The following is a 19587-nucleotide window of genomic DNA, read 5'->3' on the forward strand; positions in this document are numbered from 1 at the left end:
TTAAGCATTCTATATTGACTTGATGCAATAATTTGGGGTGCTCTTACGAATGCAATAATTTTGGGGTGCTCTTACGAAGAAAGGCTTAAGTTTTGCAAATTACAGTGTCTGGAGACTAGGCACCAGCGAGGTGATCTGATAGAGGTGTATAAAGCCTTGAATGGTTTAAGCATGCTCAATGCTGATGGGATTCTTCCTCTAGCTCAGAAAAATCACCTGAAAGGGCATAAATTCAAATTGAGGAAAGACAGATGTAGGATAGACGTGCGGAAATTTGCCTTTAGCCAGCGGGTGGTTGGTTGGTGGAACAGACTCCCATCCCTTGTGGTGGAGGTTGATAGCCTAAATAAGTTTAAGGCTCAGCTGGACAGGTATTTTGAACGAACAGAGGGGTGAAGTGGAAGTGGGTTTTTTTTTTTTTTTTTTTTGGCTGATGCTGCATAAACTTGCTTTCTTGCATCAAATGCCTCTACTAATGCTAATGCTAATGCTAATAAGCGAATGTCAATTGACTGATTCATCTTAGCTGTGCATCATTTCGCTGGTTGATACGCTCTGTCAATACCTTACATTATTATTATTTTGTATATTTATTTTTTTACCAAAGAAATTAAAAAACACAGACTATTATGTATTCAACATTATCTGTTTTTACCTGTATATTTATGTATATATAAGGAAAGCATCATTTTAAATGAGAAATGTGATACGAAATTACTGATTGTTATAATTGTACTTCCTGTTTTTGGTGTTAACCACCTGACTGTTCCTTCCTGCTGTTAGGAGGTGTGTTTGTTCGTTATGTGATATTTTTCGTTATTAGTGAAATTTGATTTCACATCCAACAAATAACTTTCCGATTATGTTCTTCAGATAACAGCTGTAATGAAGTATTTTGTGGCTTATACTTATCAGTGTGTTTCTTTTTGTTATAATACGATCATATATTCATTTTTCAAAATTGGAAAAAAGAACAAAACAAAACAAATTATTAAGTGACTTTTTTTATTTTGAAGGTTGAAGTTCTTCGTGGTCTCATTTTCTTTGTACTTTATATCTTGGTTAAAATATTTCAATACCAAAGAGTAATATTTTTACTTGTCTTTTTGTTCTGGTAGCTGTTCATTCTCGACGTTCTGTACTTACCCAGTCCTGAACCTCAGAAACCGATATATAAATCATGTTTTTTGGTAATGATGATGATGATACCGATTTCAGTTTAGGACCAGGAAGCAGGTGAGAAGCGATTAAATGTTTATTGAATGTTATCTGTTAGTATATTTGGAAGTGCATTTCATTCCGAACATAACTTTTGTTTCTTTTTTTTTTTTTTTTTTACCCAATAATTTAAGAAATACGTACATAGTTCATTTTTGATATTGCTTGACCGCAAAGCCAATCTCAGGGCTGGGCACGGTACATTATAGAAGAGTTTTTCTTCTGTTTTTATGAAAAGGTGTGTAGTTGTCAAGGGCAATAGTAAGTTTTTGCATATGTGTACTAGATGTAACGAACTGAACTACTACTTTGGTAACGTCATTGCTATCTGAACAGATAGCCAATGAAGTAAATTAATTTTTTGCGTCAATATATGAGCCTTCTTTTAAAACTTGACAGTACTATTGGCAGGATCTTTGATTAACTCACGTAGGAGTGAAATGTTCTTGTTTTAATAAAACATCCTTCCCATCCTCCTTAAGTTTTCGTATTTTTGGCTGAATCCAGATTATGGGTATACCGTGGCCAAATTCGGGATGGGGTAAAATATAGAACAGGGTCTCCCCCTTCCAAAATAGCTCAAGAAGAAGAGGAAGGCAGTGATTGACATGCCTAACACGCTATGGTTAGTGTTAGTTAGGGTGTTTATCCACCCTTTGCCGCTGTTTTAAAATCGGTAACACGTTTTCCTATTTTAAGACAGTGGGAAGGGATAACACCCTAAGACTGAGGCAGTCTGGAGGGGGTACCCTATTCTAAAGATCAGCCCGGGACGGATTCAAGCAAAAGAAGTGTGGGTTAATAGACCCATTTTTGGTTAGTGAAAAATGTTTAGGTTAGTTTACGCTGGTAATTCGGGACATATTCAACCAAAAGCGACTTTCTCCATAAGTATACCCATAATCTGGAGTATAACCATATTTTTTACTTAGGTTAAGTAATTATGCCTGTTTTTTTTTTTCAGCATTTGGCATCCCCAGATGTTAGCATCCTAGGCATTTGCTTTGTTGTTAGCATGTCCCTGACTATTATTAATTTTTCTGTATAATTTTTTTTTTTTTTTTTGCTTGAAAAAATGCATGTATCATAATCCTTGCTATAGTAGTTCATTTTCTTTTTTTTTATGTGTTTATTCTTCTTATTATAAGTGATAAATACTTTCTTTATAAACAATAAATACATGTTAACTATGCCAATTTGTATGTGACTGAGGCACTAAGAAAGGCATAATGTTATTCTGTAAAATAAATGTATTTATTGTGGTGTGATAGTTTGTAAGTTACATTTCCAGATGGATAATCCCATGATGAAAACTATTCCTTTGAAGGTATGATTAATTTATTTTAATTCAGTTCAGTTTAATTTTAAAATTTGAATTAATTTTTTAAAAAATAAAATGAAATTAATTTTTTTTGTGCTTTTATTGTCTTAATATAGACATTTAACTTTTTTTCATCTTTCCATAGCTTTTTTTAATCCTTGGCACATTGCTCATGATGGAAAGTATTATTTGAGTTGTAATCCTTTCAAACAGTAAAGATCTTAATATTGGAAACTTGGTAATTGCATGATCATTAAATTAGAATTCAAGCAAAATTATCATGCTTGAATGTGAAAATGGCAGAAGCTGATAAGAGTTATCCAGTAATATTAAAATAAGCAATCCTATTATAATGGGAGTATTCCTGTGCTCAGGTGAGGCTAAACAGATTGTAGCTGTTTAAACATCTTTGCAGTTTATGAAGATGGTTCCAAAGGGAAAAAATGAGGTGTGGCTACTAAATAACAAGACATTGTGCACAGCCACTACATGCTTCACCTGTGAAACAAAGGCACAGCAGTTCACCTTGAAAGTTTCCCTGGTTGTCTGCCAAGTCATGTTCCAACATGCTCATTTGCTTTGCAGTGAGACAAGTTTTCATTACCTTGTGTTTTTGCAGTTTTATGGAAAAATTACAGACAATTGAACAACAAATCAACCTCAGATTTTTTACAAAACTAAAGAAAACATCAGCTGAAAGTTATGAGTTGTTACATGAAGTTTGTGGAGAAGATACTATGTCAAGAGCTCATGTGCTTGAATGGCATAAAAGATTTTTAGAAGAGGAGGGAGAATGTGGAAGATGCCGAATGACCACACCATCTGTATCCTTGAAAACTGATGAAAACGTGGACCGAGTACCCCAAGGACTCACATCTGGTGAGTATGGGCTTGGCAAACCCAGGATCCTGAGCTGGATATCATCATTCTTCTTTTTCTTGGTGATTCCCTTCTACTTCTGACTCTCTCTCTCTCACTCTCAGGTAACACAGGATTTTTTTTGCCTGGTGCAGCATAAGCCTCAGGTTTTCTTGCACCTTATGGCTAATAATAATAAAGGACATTGATTAGATGTGATTGTCATTTAAGCATTCGATTGGTCACATCAAAACTCAGTATGGACAAAGAAACAGACAAATTTTAACTGAAAATTTAGGCACAAGGAAAGTATGTGCCAAGATGGCATCAAAAATTTTGGTTTAAGATCAAAGAATGACAAGACTCCAAGTTTGAAGATGTTTTGAAAAAAAATTGAAGATCTAGACTTTGAGTACTGTTTTTATTTAAGAATGAAAGTTGGCTGTTCCAGTACAACACTGGAATAGCCAACTGAATATAGGAGCATCTGGATAGGAATGGAATGATAAAAACATAACATAGCAGGGTTTGTTAAAGGAAATCTTGTCTAACTAATTGGATGAGGTTACCACAAAATAACTGGATGCAAAGAGTACTTTTGATGTTTATTTATTAAGGAAATTAGGCTTTATTATGGCTTTTAATTCAGTCCAACATGAACATCTTGTAAACTGGAAGAGTGGACCATTGATAGGAATGTGCTATATTGAATTAAAGGTTCTTTAAACAGGAAACGATAAGGGATGGTTGTAAATGGTTATTGTTCTTTGCAAATCAGAATTATGAATTGGGTTTTGTAATATTCAGTACTAGAATCATTATTGTGTTTGATATTTGTTAATGACATTGACAACAGTAAAAAGTCTGATTTTAAAAACTTTATTTTGATACAAAAGTTTAGAGGGTAGTAAATAACAGTATCATGGGTATACTGTTTCAGTATGGCATAGATAAATTGTTTAGTGAAGAATAGTAGTTAAGTATAATATGCCTCCATAGCTAGTCAGGTGTGAGGTATGAAAGTTATGCTTTGAATAAATGTGGTTAAAGCCCACTTGACTACTAAATATGGTATAATGTTCTTATATTTTCTCTATCTTGTGAACTTCTCTGACACTTGTGTGACAAAATTATTACAAATTCCTTGGGTATAAATAGAAAATTTATTTTTATTTAATACATGTAAATTTCAGATTCTAAATTTGAATAATGCAGTACTAGATTCCAATGATAAATGACAATGATTATAAAGATTATAATAATGAAAAAGACTTAGAGTAGTTATAAAATCCAACATGAAGTTCTCTCAACAGCATAAACAGGCTGCCAGGCTAGCACTTAATATTTTATATGCTATCCTATTTACTCTGTTAAAAGATTGAAGTGTGAAGATTGGTAATGTACTGGAATTTTGATACTAGGCATAAAGAAGTAATTTTTCCATTATAAAAAACACGATTGTCAGGATTTTTTTTTCCTGGTGCAGCATAAGCCTCAGGCTTTACCTTGAGTATTGTTTACAGATTTGGAGATACCATTTCTTGAAGGATATGGATCTTCTGGAAAGGGTTTAATGAAGAGCAACAAGGTTAGTTATTAGAATAAAGAAGTGTATTATTCATGCAGAACTAGAGAAATAGTTGGCAAAATCCTAGTATCCCAGATCCTTATGGAATATTAGAATTTTGCCTAAACCTAAAAATAAGTGAGACAGAGCTCAGTATCTTTTAGTTGAAACACCATGTATGATGGACAGTTGTTTTTGAAATTTTAGAAAAGTTCTGTAACAGTTGTGGTGGGTAATGCATTGAGTGAGCATTTTTATTTGTCTTGCTGTAATAGGGTTAGAATACATTTTAATTTTTTTTTTTTTATGGCTGATGCTAAATAAGTGTGGCTTTCTTTCATCATTTTAATCAATTAATTAATAATAATAATGGTAATATTTATTTCATTTGTCTATTTTTTTTTAACTTTTCGAAAAGGTTCAGTGTGTTAGCATGAGTGGATTGTATTTGTAGATCTGAAAGTTCTGTTACCAATTGCGATCTGATACCTTTTCAGAAAAATTTTTTACAAAAGTTGTTTGATTCATCTAAAGTGCTGTTATCTGTAATTAATATACGACGGAACTTGATAAATCAGTAAGTAACGGCACTGAATAAGAATGTTGACTACTTTGAGTACATTTGTGGGAAATTCTTAGCCCTTGCCTACAAGATAATTAATATTGGATGAGCAGTTTTAAAAGAAACAACAAAACAAGTTGAAAGTGAAACATTGATTGGCTTCAGAATGGTTGTTGAAAACATGCTGAATAAATTTCAAAAGTTGGATTGTAACAGTGCTGTTGTCGTAAAATTAGCAAAGGTGCACTCTATGAATGTTATTAATGAATATTATAAATGTTATAATGTTAAATATTTTAATGATATATATTTTTTTTTAAGTTTTTCAAAAACCAGAAAGTATATGCTATTCACCTCAAAAAAATCCAGTGGGTATATGGCATATACCCTCCCCTACAGCCCAGGGTTGCAATATAGAGTTGAAGATTCACTTCTTAAATCTACATTGTTTTATATAAAACTTTATAGAAAAGAAATCTTGCTTCTGTATTTGTATAGGTATACAGATATAGATAGTTTTCTATATTTGTATACCTATAGAATTAATACATTTATTGTTTTATTGTAATGAGGCTTTATTATTATTTTTTTATCTCCAGACTTAATGTCATGAATATGCTACATTAACTATTGTTATATTACGTCCGCTTATTTGGTTGCTGTAGTACATGTTCATATTAGGGCAAATTACTATTACCTTTGGTTAATGTACCTTACTTAGTTTAACTTATTTAATATTAACACATATTGTATGTATATGCATATATCACTTTCACCCAAAAGGTATTGGCCTTTCCCATTGTCATTCATGATTAGAGAGTCGCCCTCCTATGTTGTTGGAAGGTTTCTGTTTTGATGTTCAGTTTTAAGTTTCTTTTTCCAGGCATGATTTCCCTCACCTCATATAGTAATCTTATGAAATTTAAATTCATTTATAGAAGTCTGTTTTCCAAAGTACTGTATGAAATCATTTAAATTTGATGCTTAAAACTTTTTTTCTAGATCAAACCTAGCCAGTCTTTTTAATTTTCCTCAAAACATTGAGAATAACGATAGTTCCAGTCTTCGGTATACAGCTCCTAAACAACCAAAGAAAGCAGGTAAGATTATGCATATTTAATTCAAAAACATTAGGGAGGGGAACAGATAATATTGTACTAAGAATGAAATTTTGGATATATAAATTTCGTGATTTTTTTTTATTATTATTACAAAATTTATTATTAAACATTCATTTTTGAATTTGCACTGTTTCAAACATTTAAAGGAAAATGTTTCAATCATCATTTTTACCTCTTTGCATCTCTTTTTTGCATTCCTTTCTTTGTTACTAAATTATTTTAATTATTTCTTTGTCTTTCAGATCAAAGGTTGTCTTTCTTTCTCAAATGAGCAGTGACATAAATGCTATATATTTGATTAATGATAGGACAAAAACAATAGTTGTTTTGAATAAAATGGCATCTGATGTAACTGCTGGAGTTGTGTAGTGTTTAAGAATGGCTTATTTCCTTTTCAGCTGATGGCATATTGTATTCAGTTGAAAAAAAATCCCATTGCCATAAAAGTTTTGGTACCAAATTGCAGAAAATCATGAGTATTCTTCTTTCCATACCCGTCTTGAAAGGTGATATCAATTCTAGTGGAAGAAATGTAGATTTGGAGCTTTCAGAATTTGAACATTATAGGATTCTGATATAGCATTGGGTGCAAATAATGCTGCTGCTATTGTTGTGTCCACAAGGATGGCATTGCTGCAGTACTAAAAAAAGAAAGAAAAAGGTGCTCATTTTATAGGCTGGCTTTTTTATTTAATTCTTGTAGTTGCAGAAAAGGTGGCTGCATATTTTTCAGTCAGATTGGATGATATTTGCTGCAGGAAACTTGCAGTCATATTATATTATTCCTTGGAGAAAGTGCTAAAATAAAAGAAAGGCTATAGAGTTCAAAATCTTCACAACAACAAAAAGGCCAAGAAAATATCAAAGCATATCATAAGATTGCATTTACTTGAGAGAAATGTGTCAAGCTTGGTTGACCAGTGGGAACCATTACCTGTTTTTTTTTTAAGGGCACACTCAACAACCTTTCTGTGCCATTGTGTCTAAATTTTTTACTAACTTTCAAAGCATGAAAAAAATACTGTACATCAGAGTCAAATTTAATAAAAGGAAATTCATAGAAGGAATGAAAAGAAGTCGAAATCATTCAATTCACAGGCCTAGTTTCAACAGCAAGAAAATTGTTATTGGAATTAAATGGGCCAATTTTAAAAAATAGGAATCTTGTTCTGAGTTGTGGAGAACATTTGTTCATCTTTCTTTCTTTCTTTCTTATTTGAATAAGGCATTGTTAGAGTGATCTTAATTCTTCAGACATCTCCAAAGGGCGCCTCCATAGCCAGGTGGGAAGGAGCAGCAGTGCGTAGCACACGCTTCTTGATTAGACCGGGGTTCGAGCCCGTCACCACCAAATACGGAGGATGTGGAAAGGTCAGGAAATGACCACCGCATATCTCGGAGCAATATGGCCTTAGTTGCTAATGCTCCTAAAAAAACCAAAATAACTAACTAACTAACATCTTCAAAGATTCACAGTTTAAGACACCCCTTAATGAAATTACTGAGAGAATAAATCTCAAAATTTCTAAAGACCAGTATACCTAAACGTAGCCCATTGCTTTCAATACAGGTAGTTCTCGACTTTACGAGTTAATTCGTTCCTAGCACGTGCTCGTAAAGCAAAAACTTGTAAAGCGGGAATTTATTTCTCATAGACATAAGGTTAAAAATAGAGGTTATGTTCTCAACAATGAAATTAGTTCATGTTTAAATAACGATTGATTTATCGAAAGAAATGAAAACATAGCCTGTAAAATGAAGCAAATTATAATAACAGAGAAATTATTTACGACTTACAAATGTTAAAGAATGTTTATTCTTCTTCATCATCGACTAAATGCACACTCGTTGATCACTCATTATTAGCTCGGCACTCGTTGGTTTGCTGCACAAGGAGTCGTTGTCTTCAGAAATGTTTCAAGATGGAGGCATTTGTTTCCAGGATAATCTTCTCTTTTAATTATAAATTTCACGATTGCATGCATAAGCATTTTTTAATGGCACACACAAATTGCAACTAACACGATTCGCGTGGAGTAACAAGTTTACAAAGCTTAAAAAAAAAAGGAATGAAGAGAAGATTCTGAAAATTTATTTTTTTTTTATACGATTGAAGATTGATTGAAGTAAAGGGGGGAAACACATTTCACCATATAACGTAAAAAACTACACAATTCTAGCTATCGGTATTTTTGCAAATGCAAGAAGATCGAGTTTACTACCAGTTTATAATTGCTTGCAGTAACAGAAAAGCCCAATAAACTGGAAAGTGCAAATTGCTTTTATTGTTTTATGGTCATGACCTCCAGAAATGTGCTTTAGAAAAATATCACAAAGACGTTTAAAATTGATTCTTATAACGGAACATATGATAACGATGAAAGTGTAGTGCATTTTAATGATTTGAGTTGGTAACTGATACAATTTACAAACCACGCTCACGACCTTTTATATGGCCTTAAGGTTACGCTCGTGACCTTAAAAATGAAAAAAATTTCAACTTCTGAGATCTTGAAATGAATTACCAAAAAACAGTGTGTTATTGGGTTCACATTACGATATTTTAATGATACGATGGTGTCTCTGGAACTGATTAATGTCGATCGTAAAGTAGGGTGCACTGTATTGTACAGCTATGTATGTGGTTTGGAATGCAGTATTTATGAACATTTAGCATTCATTTTTTGCAATTAATGTTCATATTTTCAATTTTGTTGATACTTGATACTTGGGAAAAAAAACTCATAAACACCGGAACTCGTAAAGCAAGAACTACCTGTACATTATTACTCCTTTCCAAACCTGAAATAGCGGATTGAGACAACAGGCTGATTTTAGAGGATTCTCCCAAACTAGCCTGTTAATCTCAGTCTGCCTCCCCCCCCCCCCAGCTAGTCAGGAGTTCTGTGTGTCTGGTCTGTCCATTCCTAAGGGGACCATAGGTGTGATTTCATCAGGGAAGTACTCATATCTGTATAATCCAAAAGGTCATATTCCATAGCGCACTGCTAAGAAGCAGCTAAGTGTTGCCTGTGAGAGAGTGAGCTCAGGAAAGGCATGAACTTATATTTTTTTGCTTTGGTTTCTTATGTTACATTGTATATTTAAGTTCCTGCTTTCCTTTGTTCACTTTATCGTAGGTCACACGGGGGCTCCAGTGAACAGTTAGCTTATTTTCTTTCAGTTCATTACTTTTATGAGATGTCTGCATTCACCTATTTGGCTTCTTTAAATTGTCTTTTATTTGAATACAGATTTCAGTATCATCTTTTTAACAAGATGCTATGTAGTGTTTCATGTTGTGAGGGTGGGCTTTCTAATTTTCTTTTAATTTGCTGTATTCCTTTCTATTAAAATTAATTAAGAGCTTTGTTTTATTTTTGGTTACATACAGGTAGCAGTAGTTCATGTCAAATAGAAGGTGTCTGTAAATTATATACCTGATTAAGAAACCCAATTAAAATTTTGTTGTTATAAGTATTGTAAAACAGTTTCATGCACTTAATAAAGAAACTCAAAGAATTTCTTATCACACAATTACACTTCAGTAAACCTCCACATGGGCACATTTTGTACCACATAGAATGTCAAGATGGTAGCTGATTTCATTCCAAGTGTTTTGAAGCATCGCTTGAGAAATAGAAGTTGCTGCCTGTTCATCTAGTATTTTAACTCTATCACAATGTTAATTTTTTTTCTTACACCTTATTCTATATGTAGCTCCATGCAAAGAAATCCATAGGTATGATATTAGGAGAATGAGGAATGGAATGGAACCATCCTGGCTGATCCATCAGTTAGAAAATTTTTTATATTGGAAATTGCATACACGCAAGCTGAAGTGTGGTGGTGCCCCTCTTGCTGATAGAACATGTGGCTGCATATCTTCCGGCTGAGATGCAGCATACAAAGGGTACTAGGAAAGTTTTGCAATACAGCTTTGTTTATTTAATTTTTTCAAAGTAATTTCCTCTACATTCAATACACCTCTCCATCCTCTGAAACCAATCTTTAAACCAGTTTTGCCAAGTTTCACTAGGGAGTAAAGCACACTCGTTGTCCCAAACCCGCAGAAGGCCCTCATCACTGGAAAACCGCCTCCCTTTTAGCTTCATTTTCACATGCAGGAACAGTGCAAAGTCGCAGGGAGCAAGGTCTGGACTGTAGGGAGGGTGCTCAGGAAGTTTCAGTCCTGTCGTGGTCAAATATTCGGTGCAGGCTTTGGTGCGGTGAGCTGCAGCATTATCGTGATGGAGGTACCAGGTATCCATTCTTGACTTTGGCCGCAGGTTCTTCATAGATCCAATGACTTTAGGCAGGCATTGTTCAGTATACCACTTAGCTATGATTGTCTTCAGCGTGTCCAAAACGACACGTTCCACAATTCCACTCGATTTGAAAAATACAGCTATCATTTTCTTCTTTACAGATCGGGATTTTCTGACAATTACGGGTGTGTCGTCATCATCAAAGACCCAAACTTTGTTTTGAGCCTTGGTCGTCAGATCGTAATAGTACAACCAAGTCTCGTCACCTGTCACGATGTTGTTCACATACCGAGATTGTCCCTTATCAAACTTTTTTAACATCTCCCGGCACCAAGTCACACGCCGTGTCATCTGCTCTTCAGTCAGTTGATGCAGCACCCAGAGAGAACAAAGTTTCTTCACGTGCAAATGATCTTGCAGAATAGAACGAATTGCTGGTGCATTTAGGCCCAAAGTATCCTCTATCTGTTGGTAGGTCACTAGCCTGTTTTCGTCAAGCATTTTCCTCACAGCAGTAATGTTTTCCTCCGTAACTGACGTTCGTGGCCTTCCTGGCCTCTCAGAATCCTCCAGAGTGAAATTTCCCCTTTGGAATTCTCTATACCACCTGAATATCGTTGTACGATGTGGACAATCATCATCTAGTGCAAGAGTCATTTCTTCTAAGCACTGGTCTATGGTTAAACCACGCACGAAATTATACCGCAAAACTGTCCTTATCTCATTTCGCGACCACGATGCCATCGCAAGCACTTTACACTCTCACTACTAATGAATAACTGAGCCCATCGACTTGGCGCGGCGGCTACTATGCATGTATGAACATGTCACAACATGCAGCAACAAGCAGCTTCCTGTGATTCATTGTTGCGTCATATTGCAAAACTTTCCTAGTCCCCTTTGTACAATTCAAGCATATCTGGGTTACTCAGTTCAGTGTTTTTGTGGAAAATAAATGGCTCAATTTGGCTGAAGGATGTGCACCACACATTTACCTTGGGACTATCATGCATATGTTCGTGAACTGAGTTGGAATTTTCAGGTCCCCCATGTGTGACAATTATCTGCTAATTTTACCAGACAGCTGGAATATTTCTTTATCACTGAAAACAACATTTTACAGAGAGTGCTCATCTTTGTCTATACAGTTGAGAATGTGAACAGCAGATTTCTCTTGATGCAGATTATTCTGTGGCTTAATTTCCTGGACAATTTGTACTTTGTAAGCATCAAGTGTCAATCTCTTGTGAACCACCCTGTGCAGTGTTGCTCATGGTATTTGTAGTTGCAGGCTTGCCCGGGGACTAGATTTTGTAGGACTTCTGGTAAACACTTTCTAGTTAACTGAATTTCTGAAACTTTTTCTGTTGGTATACTAGGCCTACCTGCACCTTTCTGGTACAGCACATTGCTGGTTTCTTGAAACTGTTTTAACCTCATTGATTGTTCTTTAGGTGAATCTGTCTGGACTTCCCATCGAAAACATCACTTTACAGTCCTGTAGACTTGGTATCCCACAACTACAACATGCACATTGCTTTCTATTGTACTGTCTCCATTTTAATGCTGTATTGTTGTAATGCTTGGGATCAAGGCTGCCAATCACACAAGAAAACTTCATTGAGTTGCTTTGATAACTGCAGCAAACCATTTTAAGATATTCATTACAATAAAATTTTAATTGAGCATCATAATCCAGTGAATAATTTTTAGGCACCCTGTAGAACACTAGCTGTAGTTACAACAATATGTACATGTAGTAAAACAATGCTTAATTTTAATTTGGAATTATTGCATATAATACCATTACTTTCCTTAGAAGTAATTTACTTTCACTTATATTTTTTTATTTCATAGAATAAGATTTAGATCATATGAGTTACATTGTTTATTATGCTATTAATAATAGCATAATAAATAAGATATGAAAATTGGATCATTATTACCTGCAAATAATATTGTGCTGTCTGTTAAATAGTAGTTTTCTTAAATAGTATCTTCAAGAACTTATCAATGAAGTTGATAAATGTCATAATGAATTTTTTATGAAAATTAATTAAACAAAACTTTTGAAAGTCAGGAAAGACAAGGAAAGTTTAGAGTGTAGACTGAATAACCCCAAAATTGGTACAAGTTAATTATTTTGCATATCTGGGAACAGAAGATTAGATAAAAACATGCAAATAAACAATACAATAAAAAATAACAAACAGGAAGTGTTGGAAGCCAGTTAAACAAATTCATTTGAAACAGAAGAGAAATTAGCTAAGAGCCAAAACTAACTGTTTATGAATATTTTAGCCTATTTTAATGAGTTAAAAATAAAGAATTTGATGAAAAACTAGAATCCTCAGAAATGAGAGCTGTTGATGAAAAATATAAGTGGAAGTAACTGTTGTATGCAAGTAAAACTATATTACAACTGAGGATATAAGAAAAAATCTTGGGGTAACAAATATCTAATCAGTGTTAAAGTGAAACAAACAGGATGGTATGAGCAAGGTAGGGAAATTATTTAAACAGGTATTTGAAGCAAAAATGAATGTTAATAGACCCAGAGGCAGATAGGAGGAAAGTGGATTGATGATATGTGTAAAGTAGGAATTAGAAGAAAGAAAGAAGGCTTACTATAACTATGGCTACATATCTAATGTGAAGTAGGTTGGCATGGAGGACTGACACTTCAGGACTGAATTGTACTGTCACAATGACATGTACACCCATTGGTTGCAGAAAATTTAGAGCTTCTGATGAGTAGAAAAAAACTTTGGATGTAATGGAAAAACTAATATCATATTCATAATCAGCATATCCAGACTCATACAAGAACAGCAAAAGTGAAGATAAACAAACTTTTTTTTGAAATTTGTTTCCCAGGAATAAGTTTCTTCTGATGAAAAAATTTTATATCTGCATGGTCTTTGGCCGTGTGGAGAAGTACTCTAAGGCATTGTAGAGGTCGAGATCATTCCTGGAAGGAATGTTCAAAAACTGCTGATCCTACTTGCTCTGGGAACTGGAGAAGGAAGCTATCCTTAGTGCACTCCTTCATTGACATATCCTGTCCCAAGTTTAGCATTAGCATTAGTAGAGGCATACAATGCAAGAAAGCAAGCTTAAAAAAATCTCCCATTTCACCCTTCCATTCGTTCCAAATGCCTGTCCAGCTCAACCTTAAATTTATTTAAGCTATCAACTTACACAACAAAAGATGGAAGTCAACACCACCAATCAACTACCCGCTGGCTAAAGGCAAGTTTTCGCACATCTATTCTACAACTATCTTTCCTCAATTTGAATCTGTGCCCCTTCAGGTTATTAATCTGAATAAGAGGAAGAATCCCATCAGCATTCAGCTTGCTCAACCCATTCAAGGCCTTATGCACCTCAATCAGCTCACCTCGCAGGTGCCTACTTTCCAGGCACTGCAATTTGCAGAACTTAAACCTTTCTTGGTAAGAGCACCCCTTTGTTCCCCCTCACCAATCTTGTTGCCCTTCTTTGTTCTAGTAACTCTACATCCTTCCTAAAATGAGGCCTTCAGACCTCTACACAGTACTCTAGGTGTGGCCTAACCATCGCCTCGTATAATGGGATAATCACCTCCCTGTCTCTGCTAGCAAAATTCCTATATATCATTGACAAGACTCCATGACCAACCCTGGCAGCTCGTCTGCACTGATCAACGAACTTCATATTTGACTGCACAATTACCCCCAGGTCTTTTTCACTTTCCACTTCCCTGAGTGAAAAGTTGGTTCACACAGTTGGTTCGTTTCTCTTCAGTTATTGCTACCCATATGCAGTACTTTGAATTGTCAATGTTAAACTTCAGTTACCACTTTTCAGCCCATTTGCCCAACTTATCTAGATCCAGTTGGAGTAGCATACTGTCTTTACTGTTGTTAACAACCCTGCCAACCTTTGTATCATTTGCAAACTTGGACATTAAACCTGATATACCTTCATCAATATCATTGATAAATATACAAAACAACAATGGGCTCAATACTGACCCCTGGGAACATCACTAATAACATCGGGGGCTCACATCTGGTGAGTATGGGCTTGGCACACCCAGGGTCCTGAGCCGGATATCATCATTCTTCTCTTCCTTGGTGATCTCTCTCTCTCTCTCTCTCTCTCTCTCTCTCTCTCTCTCTCTCTCTCTCTCTCTCTCTCTCTCTCTCTCTCTCTCTCTCTCTCTCTCTCTCTCGGTAACTTGGGAATTTTTTTTTTTTTTTTGCCTGGTGCAGCATAAGCCTCAGGCTTCCTTGCACCATATAGCTAATAATAATAATAATAAAAACATTTGTCCACAAAGAGCAGTGTCCATTGATTACCACTCTCTGTTGTCTCCCATTCAATCATCCCTTTATCCATTGTAGAAACTTACCCTCAATGCCATACCTCTCCAGTTTGTACAGCAGTTTTCCATGTGCAACTGTATCAAAAGCTTTCCTGAAATCCAAGTATATGATATCAAAATTATTTTTGGCATTCAGTTTCTTTGTGACCACATCATAGTATCCAATCAAATTGGTCAGACAAGACCTCCCTTTAACAAACCCATGCTGTCTTAACTATTACTGCAGTCTTGTCTAGATGATTCTGCAATGCTTCTTTACCAGTGATTCCATTATTTTCCCTGGAACACAAGTTAAACTAATAGGTCTATAGTTACCTGTGTCACCTTTCGAACTCCCTTTGCGAATTGGCGATACATTTGCACACCTCCAGTCCATGGGGACCTCCCCCTGAGACCAAGGAAGCTCCCATAATTATGGCTAAGGGTTTGCTTACTTCCTTTGCTGCCTCCTTTAATATAACTGGATAGATCCCGCCACCCCAGGTGTCTTTTTTATGTTTAACCTCAACAATTTCTCCTCCACTTTGCTCTCAGTTATTACAAAATCACTTAGCTCCATGTTAGAGTTTGGTAAACTTCTGGCACTCCCCTCATTGAATAGCTTCTCATGTGTGAATGTAGATGCAAAATACTCATTCAGTTTATCAGCTGCCTGAGCATGATCATGAATAGTCAGCCCATCTATGTTAAGTGGTCCAATCTGATTCATCCCTTTCCTTCTAGAGTTTACATAAGTAAAGAACTCTTGGCTGTTTTTCTTTGCATCCTTTGCCGAGGATTTCTCATAATCTGCCTTCGCCTGCCTAACCTTCTTTGTGACTTGATTACAGACTAGTTTATGTCTGCCATAGGCTTCTGTGTCACCTGATACTTTATATGCATCCCATACATTTTTCTTCTCTGCCACAAGCCTCATTAGTTCATCTGACATCCATTTAGGTATAAACTTTGAACAGTATTTCTTAGATGGAATGAAAAGCCTAGTAGCCTCCAAAATTAAGTCCCAGAAAGCTTTCCCATGTAGAATTCAACGTTGGTATCATCATCAGTACAGAATTTAAAAACTGTCTGAGACCCCTGTAGTCACCTTTACAAAAGCAAAAGCCCTTCCCTTTAGCCTTGATGGTAGTTACATCCTTAAGTAATTTCCACATCAGTACATTGTGATCACTGTCACCCAGTGATTCCTTTTTCTGCAAATTCTTAATGCACGAATAATCACTGCTGATAATAATGAGATCAAGAGTATTACTCCCTCTGGTTGCCTCTGGTTGCTGTAGAAAACAGTCATCCAATAAATTCGCAAAATTCTTGCTAGTGTGCGGGTGACCAATCCACAAGTTCCAGTCAATATCTGGAAAGTTAAAATCCCCAATTATAAGACATTCTGATTTACTGGCCCACTCTATTTCTCTGCACAATTGCTCATTATACTCATCAGATTCATTAGGCCTATAACACACACACCTACTCTCGTTTTTCATTTCCCAGTGCTTATGTTACACCAAAGAGACTCAACATTGCATTGTCCACGATGGATGCACTTCCTTAGATTTTGTGTTTCTTAACTAACAGCATTACCCCTCCTCCCTTCCTATCCTGTCTATTCTTTATGTACACATTGTACTCCCCAAATTCCAATTGTGCACCGCTTATGTCTGTGTGACACCACGTCTCTGATATCCCAACAGTATCTGCCTTTTATATCTTGACTAGCACTTCAAGCTCATCAAATTTATTAACTATATTCCTAGCATTTGTGTACATGCAAGTATACATGCACCTGTTTCTGTTCTTAGTTACCCTAACACAGTCCATGTATTTATTTTTTCCACTATGACTCTCAGCAGTCATAGTGGAAATCTCCATTGCCTTGCTTTCCAGGTTGCTTCTCATTCTAAAAGAAGAGTTTCATCAAGCCTTAGATATATTTCAAAGAACAATAGCATATGAGTAGTTCTTGTAGGGGTTCACCTCACCCCAGTGGTTCACCAGTGAGTTTAAATGATGCGACTAACAAGGATTGAGACTGCCATATTACTGGAAAGGCATTTGTTTTCATGTTTAAAATCTAAGCACGGTTATGCGATTTTGGGCTTGGAGGTTCCCAGCCTTGTGTTGCAGCCTATCATAACTTGATAAGACTTTAGAAATTGATATACCTGAGTTGATTGACCGTCAACGTTGATTGCAGTCCTTTGTGATATGATAGGACTGTAGATTATATTAGTCCACTGTTGATAGCTCATTGGGTCGACTAAAATTATCTTATTGAGAGCAATATAGTAATGACCTACCTCCTCATGGTGGGAATAGTAACTCGTGGTGTGAGAAGTGATGCCCCTGTCATCATGAGGCCAAAGGTCACTCTTTTTCTGATTAAATCCCTTTTGATTTATTTTGCATTTAAGTTGATGCAGAGTTTGGGGGGGGTGTCTGTTTATAGTTATAATAACACAGTGAGAACATTTGTTTGGGACACTATGAACAGATGAGACCTATTTTGCATATGTGCAGAAGCACAGAGGTCAGATAGTTGTATCTGGCTCACTTAAATGTAAATGTTTTGCTGCCCAGGCCAGGCTGCCCCTGGAATCACCCTATAACTGTAATCCTAATTGTTGCATTAGTTTACCATTATAATTAGTATTCTTTTTTCTAGAATAGTCTTGGAGACATAACCATGTTTGCCCTTGTAGTAAAATTATTTGTGTTTTAACATTCAACAAAAATTTTTTTGAATGTAAAAACAATTTTTTTTTATCCACTTTTTATAGTACGTGTTAATTTTTTCTATGAACTCAGATAAAGATTATACACTCAGTAAATTGAGCTTAGGTTAAAACTGTTTCTCAAACTATGGGGTATGTGATCCCCCCCCCCTGAGGGGGTCACATGCATCTTAGAGGTGGGGCATGGCTGGATGTGTAATGTATAAAAAAATCATCTTTGTTCATAATTAACATAAGGATTAAATTTCAGATATGTTATTAACACTTGCTTCATTAACTAAATCACAAGACAAAAGGCCCTTTACTCTTCACGTGCTATTTATGCTGTTATATTCTGTTTCTATTTTTATCATAGTGTTGGTAGGTGCAGTTGTGGTAAAAAAATCTAAAGTTAATGGAGTTTTATTTCATGTCTGTTCAAATAGTTAACGGTATTTATATTTCTTACTACAGGATTCCATATTTGATATTTTTTGTGTATATCCAATAAAATATTAGCTATCAAAGTTATTGGGATATTTATTTATTTCCCAATTTTAACCTCTGTAATCATTAGTTTTACTCATAGAGAAAGGAGTGGGAGTTGCACAAATTCTTTTAACATTTTAGGTAATCACAGTATCACAAAGTTTAAGAACCCCTTGGTTCTCAAAACAAGAGGTACCAGTAGAAATATGTATATGTAGTAACACTTGTATACATGTTTTTGTTGAGTGAAAATTATAGGCAATTTTATTTCATGTCCAGATTACCAAAAAGTCACTGCCATTTTTCATTACAACATTTGCAATACAAACTGTCATTTTGCATTACAATAAATGTAATGCAAAATGACAGTATTTTGTAGAAAGAAGCATTATAGGTGTTTTAATTATTAATTTAGCATTAATTTGCATTGTTGTTGCTGTATTATGTGGATGTCCTTTTGCCACTCTCACCAGATGCATTGCCTGGCCTTGGACTCTTTCAAGAAGCCCAGTCTTTCTTTAGGAGCAGTATCCATACTTTAACACAGTATGCAGTGCAAGGAAGCCTAAGGCTTTTGCTGCACCGGCACAAAAAAAAAATTAACTAACTAAAAAATAATAAAATAAAATGAACCACCTATTTGACTCCTTCACTTTCTAAAATGAAAAGTCACATAGCTGACCTTTGAAATTGACACCAATTTATGGTGTCTAATTACTAAATTAGCCTTAGACAATGTATTTCAAGTGATTACAAGTCACTAGCTAAAAGAAAAATTCCTGCTGTGTGATCCAACCCCCCCCCCCCCAGTAATTTGAATTTATGGCCCTATCATTTATAATAGTGAAATGTTCATCCTCATTCATTTTACTTTCCCCTTAGAGCCTTGTACTCCAATCAGGTTTCCTTTATGGTGTCTAATTACTAAATTGTGCAGCCCACATGTTTAAAATCTTTCCTCATGTGGATGTCCTTTTGCCACTCTCACCAGATGCATTGCCTGGCCTTGGACTCTTTCAAGAAGCCCTGTCTTTCTTTAGGAGCAGTATCCATACTTTAACACAGTATGCCAAATGCAGTCTTGCAGTTGCCTTGTACAGTGG

The 19587-nt window shown here is 35.4% G+C and overlaps 1 protein-coding gene across 6 annotated transcripts in view; it reads left to right on the plus strand.

The window, feature by feature from the left end:
- Positions 1 to 787: 787 nt before the first annotated feature.
- Positions 788 to 19587, plus strand: part of LOC150087330 (FK506-binding protein 15-like) — a 373115-nt gene continuing 354315 nt past the window's right edge. For 4 of the 6 annotated variants that reach the window (XM_090371131.1, XM_090371135.1, XM_090371134.1 and 1 more), the window contains exons 1-3: positions 828 to 914; positions 1119 to 1236; positions 6529 to 6626. In XM_090371131.1, the coding sequence (XP_090227257.1) occupies positions 1181 to 1236; positions 6529 to 6626 (154 nt within the window). In that variant the 5' untranslated portion in view covers positions 828 to 914; positions 1119 to 1180. Of the gene's footprint in view, positions 915 to 1090; positions 1237 to 6528; positions 6627 to 19587 lie in introns of those variants that run through there. The other 2 variants (XM_090371133.1, XM_090371132.1) reach the window with 2 other exon arrangements.

Source organism: Mastigoproctus giganteus, chromosome 4 (genome assembly GCF_048544385.1).
Source record: "Mastigoproctus giganteus isolate SK-2022 chromosome 4, ASM4854438v1, whole genome shotgun sequence".
In the NCBI taxonomy this organism is placed as follows: Eukaryota; Metazoa; Arthropoda; class Arachnida; order Uropygi; family Thelyphonidae; genus Mastigoproctus; species Mastigoproctus giganteus.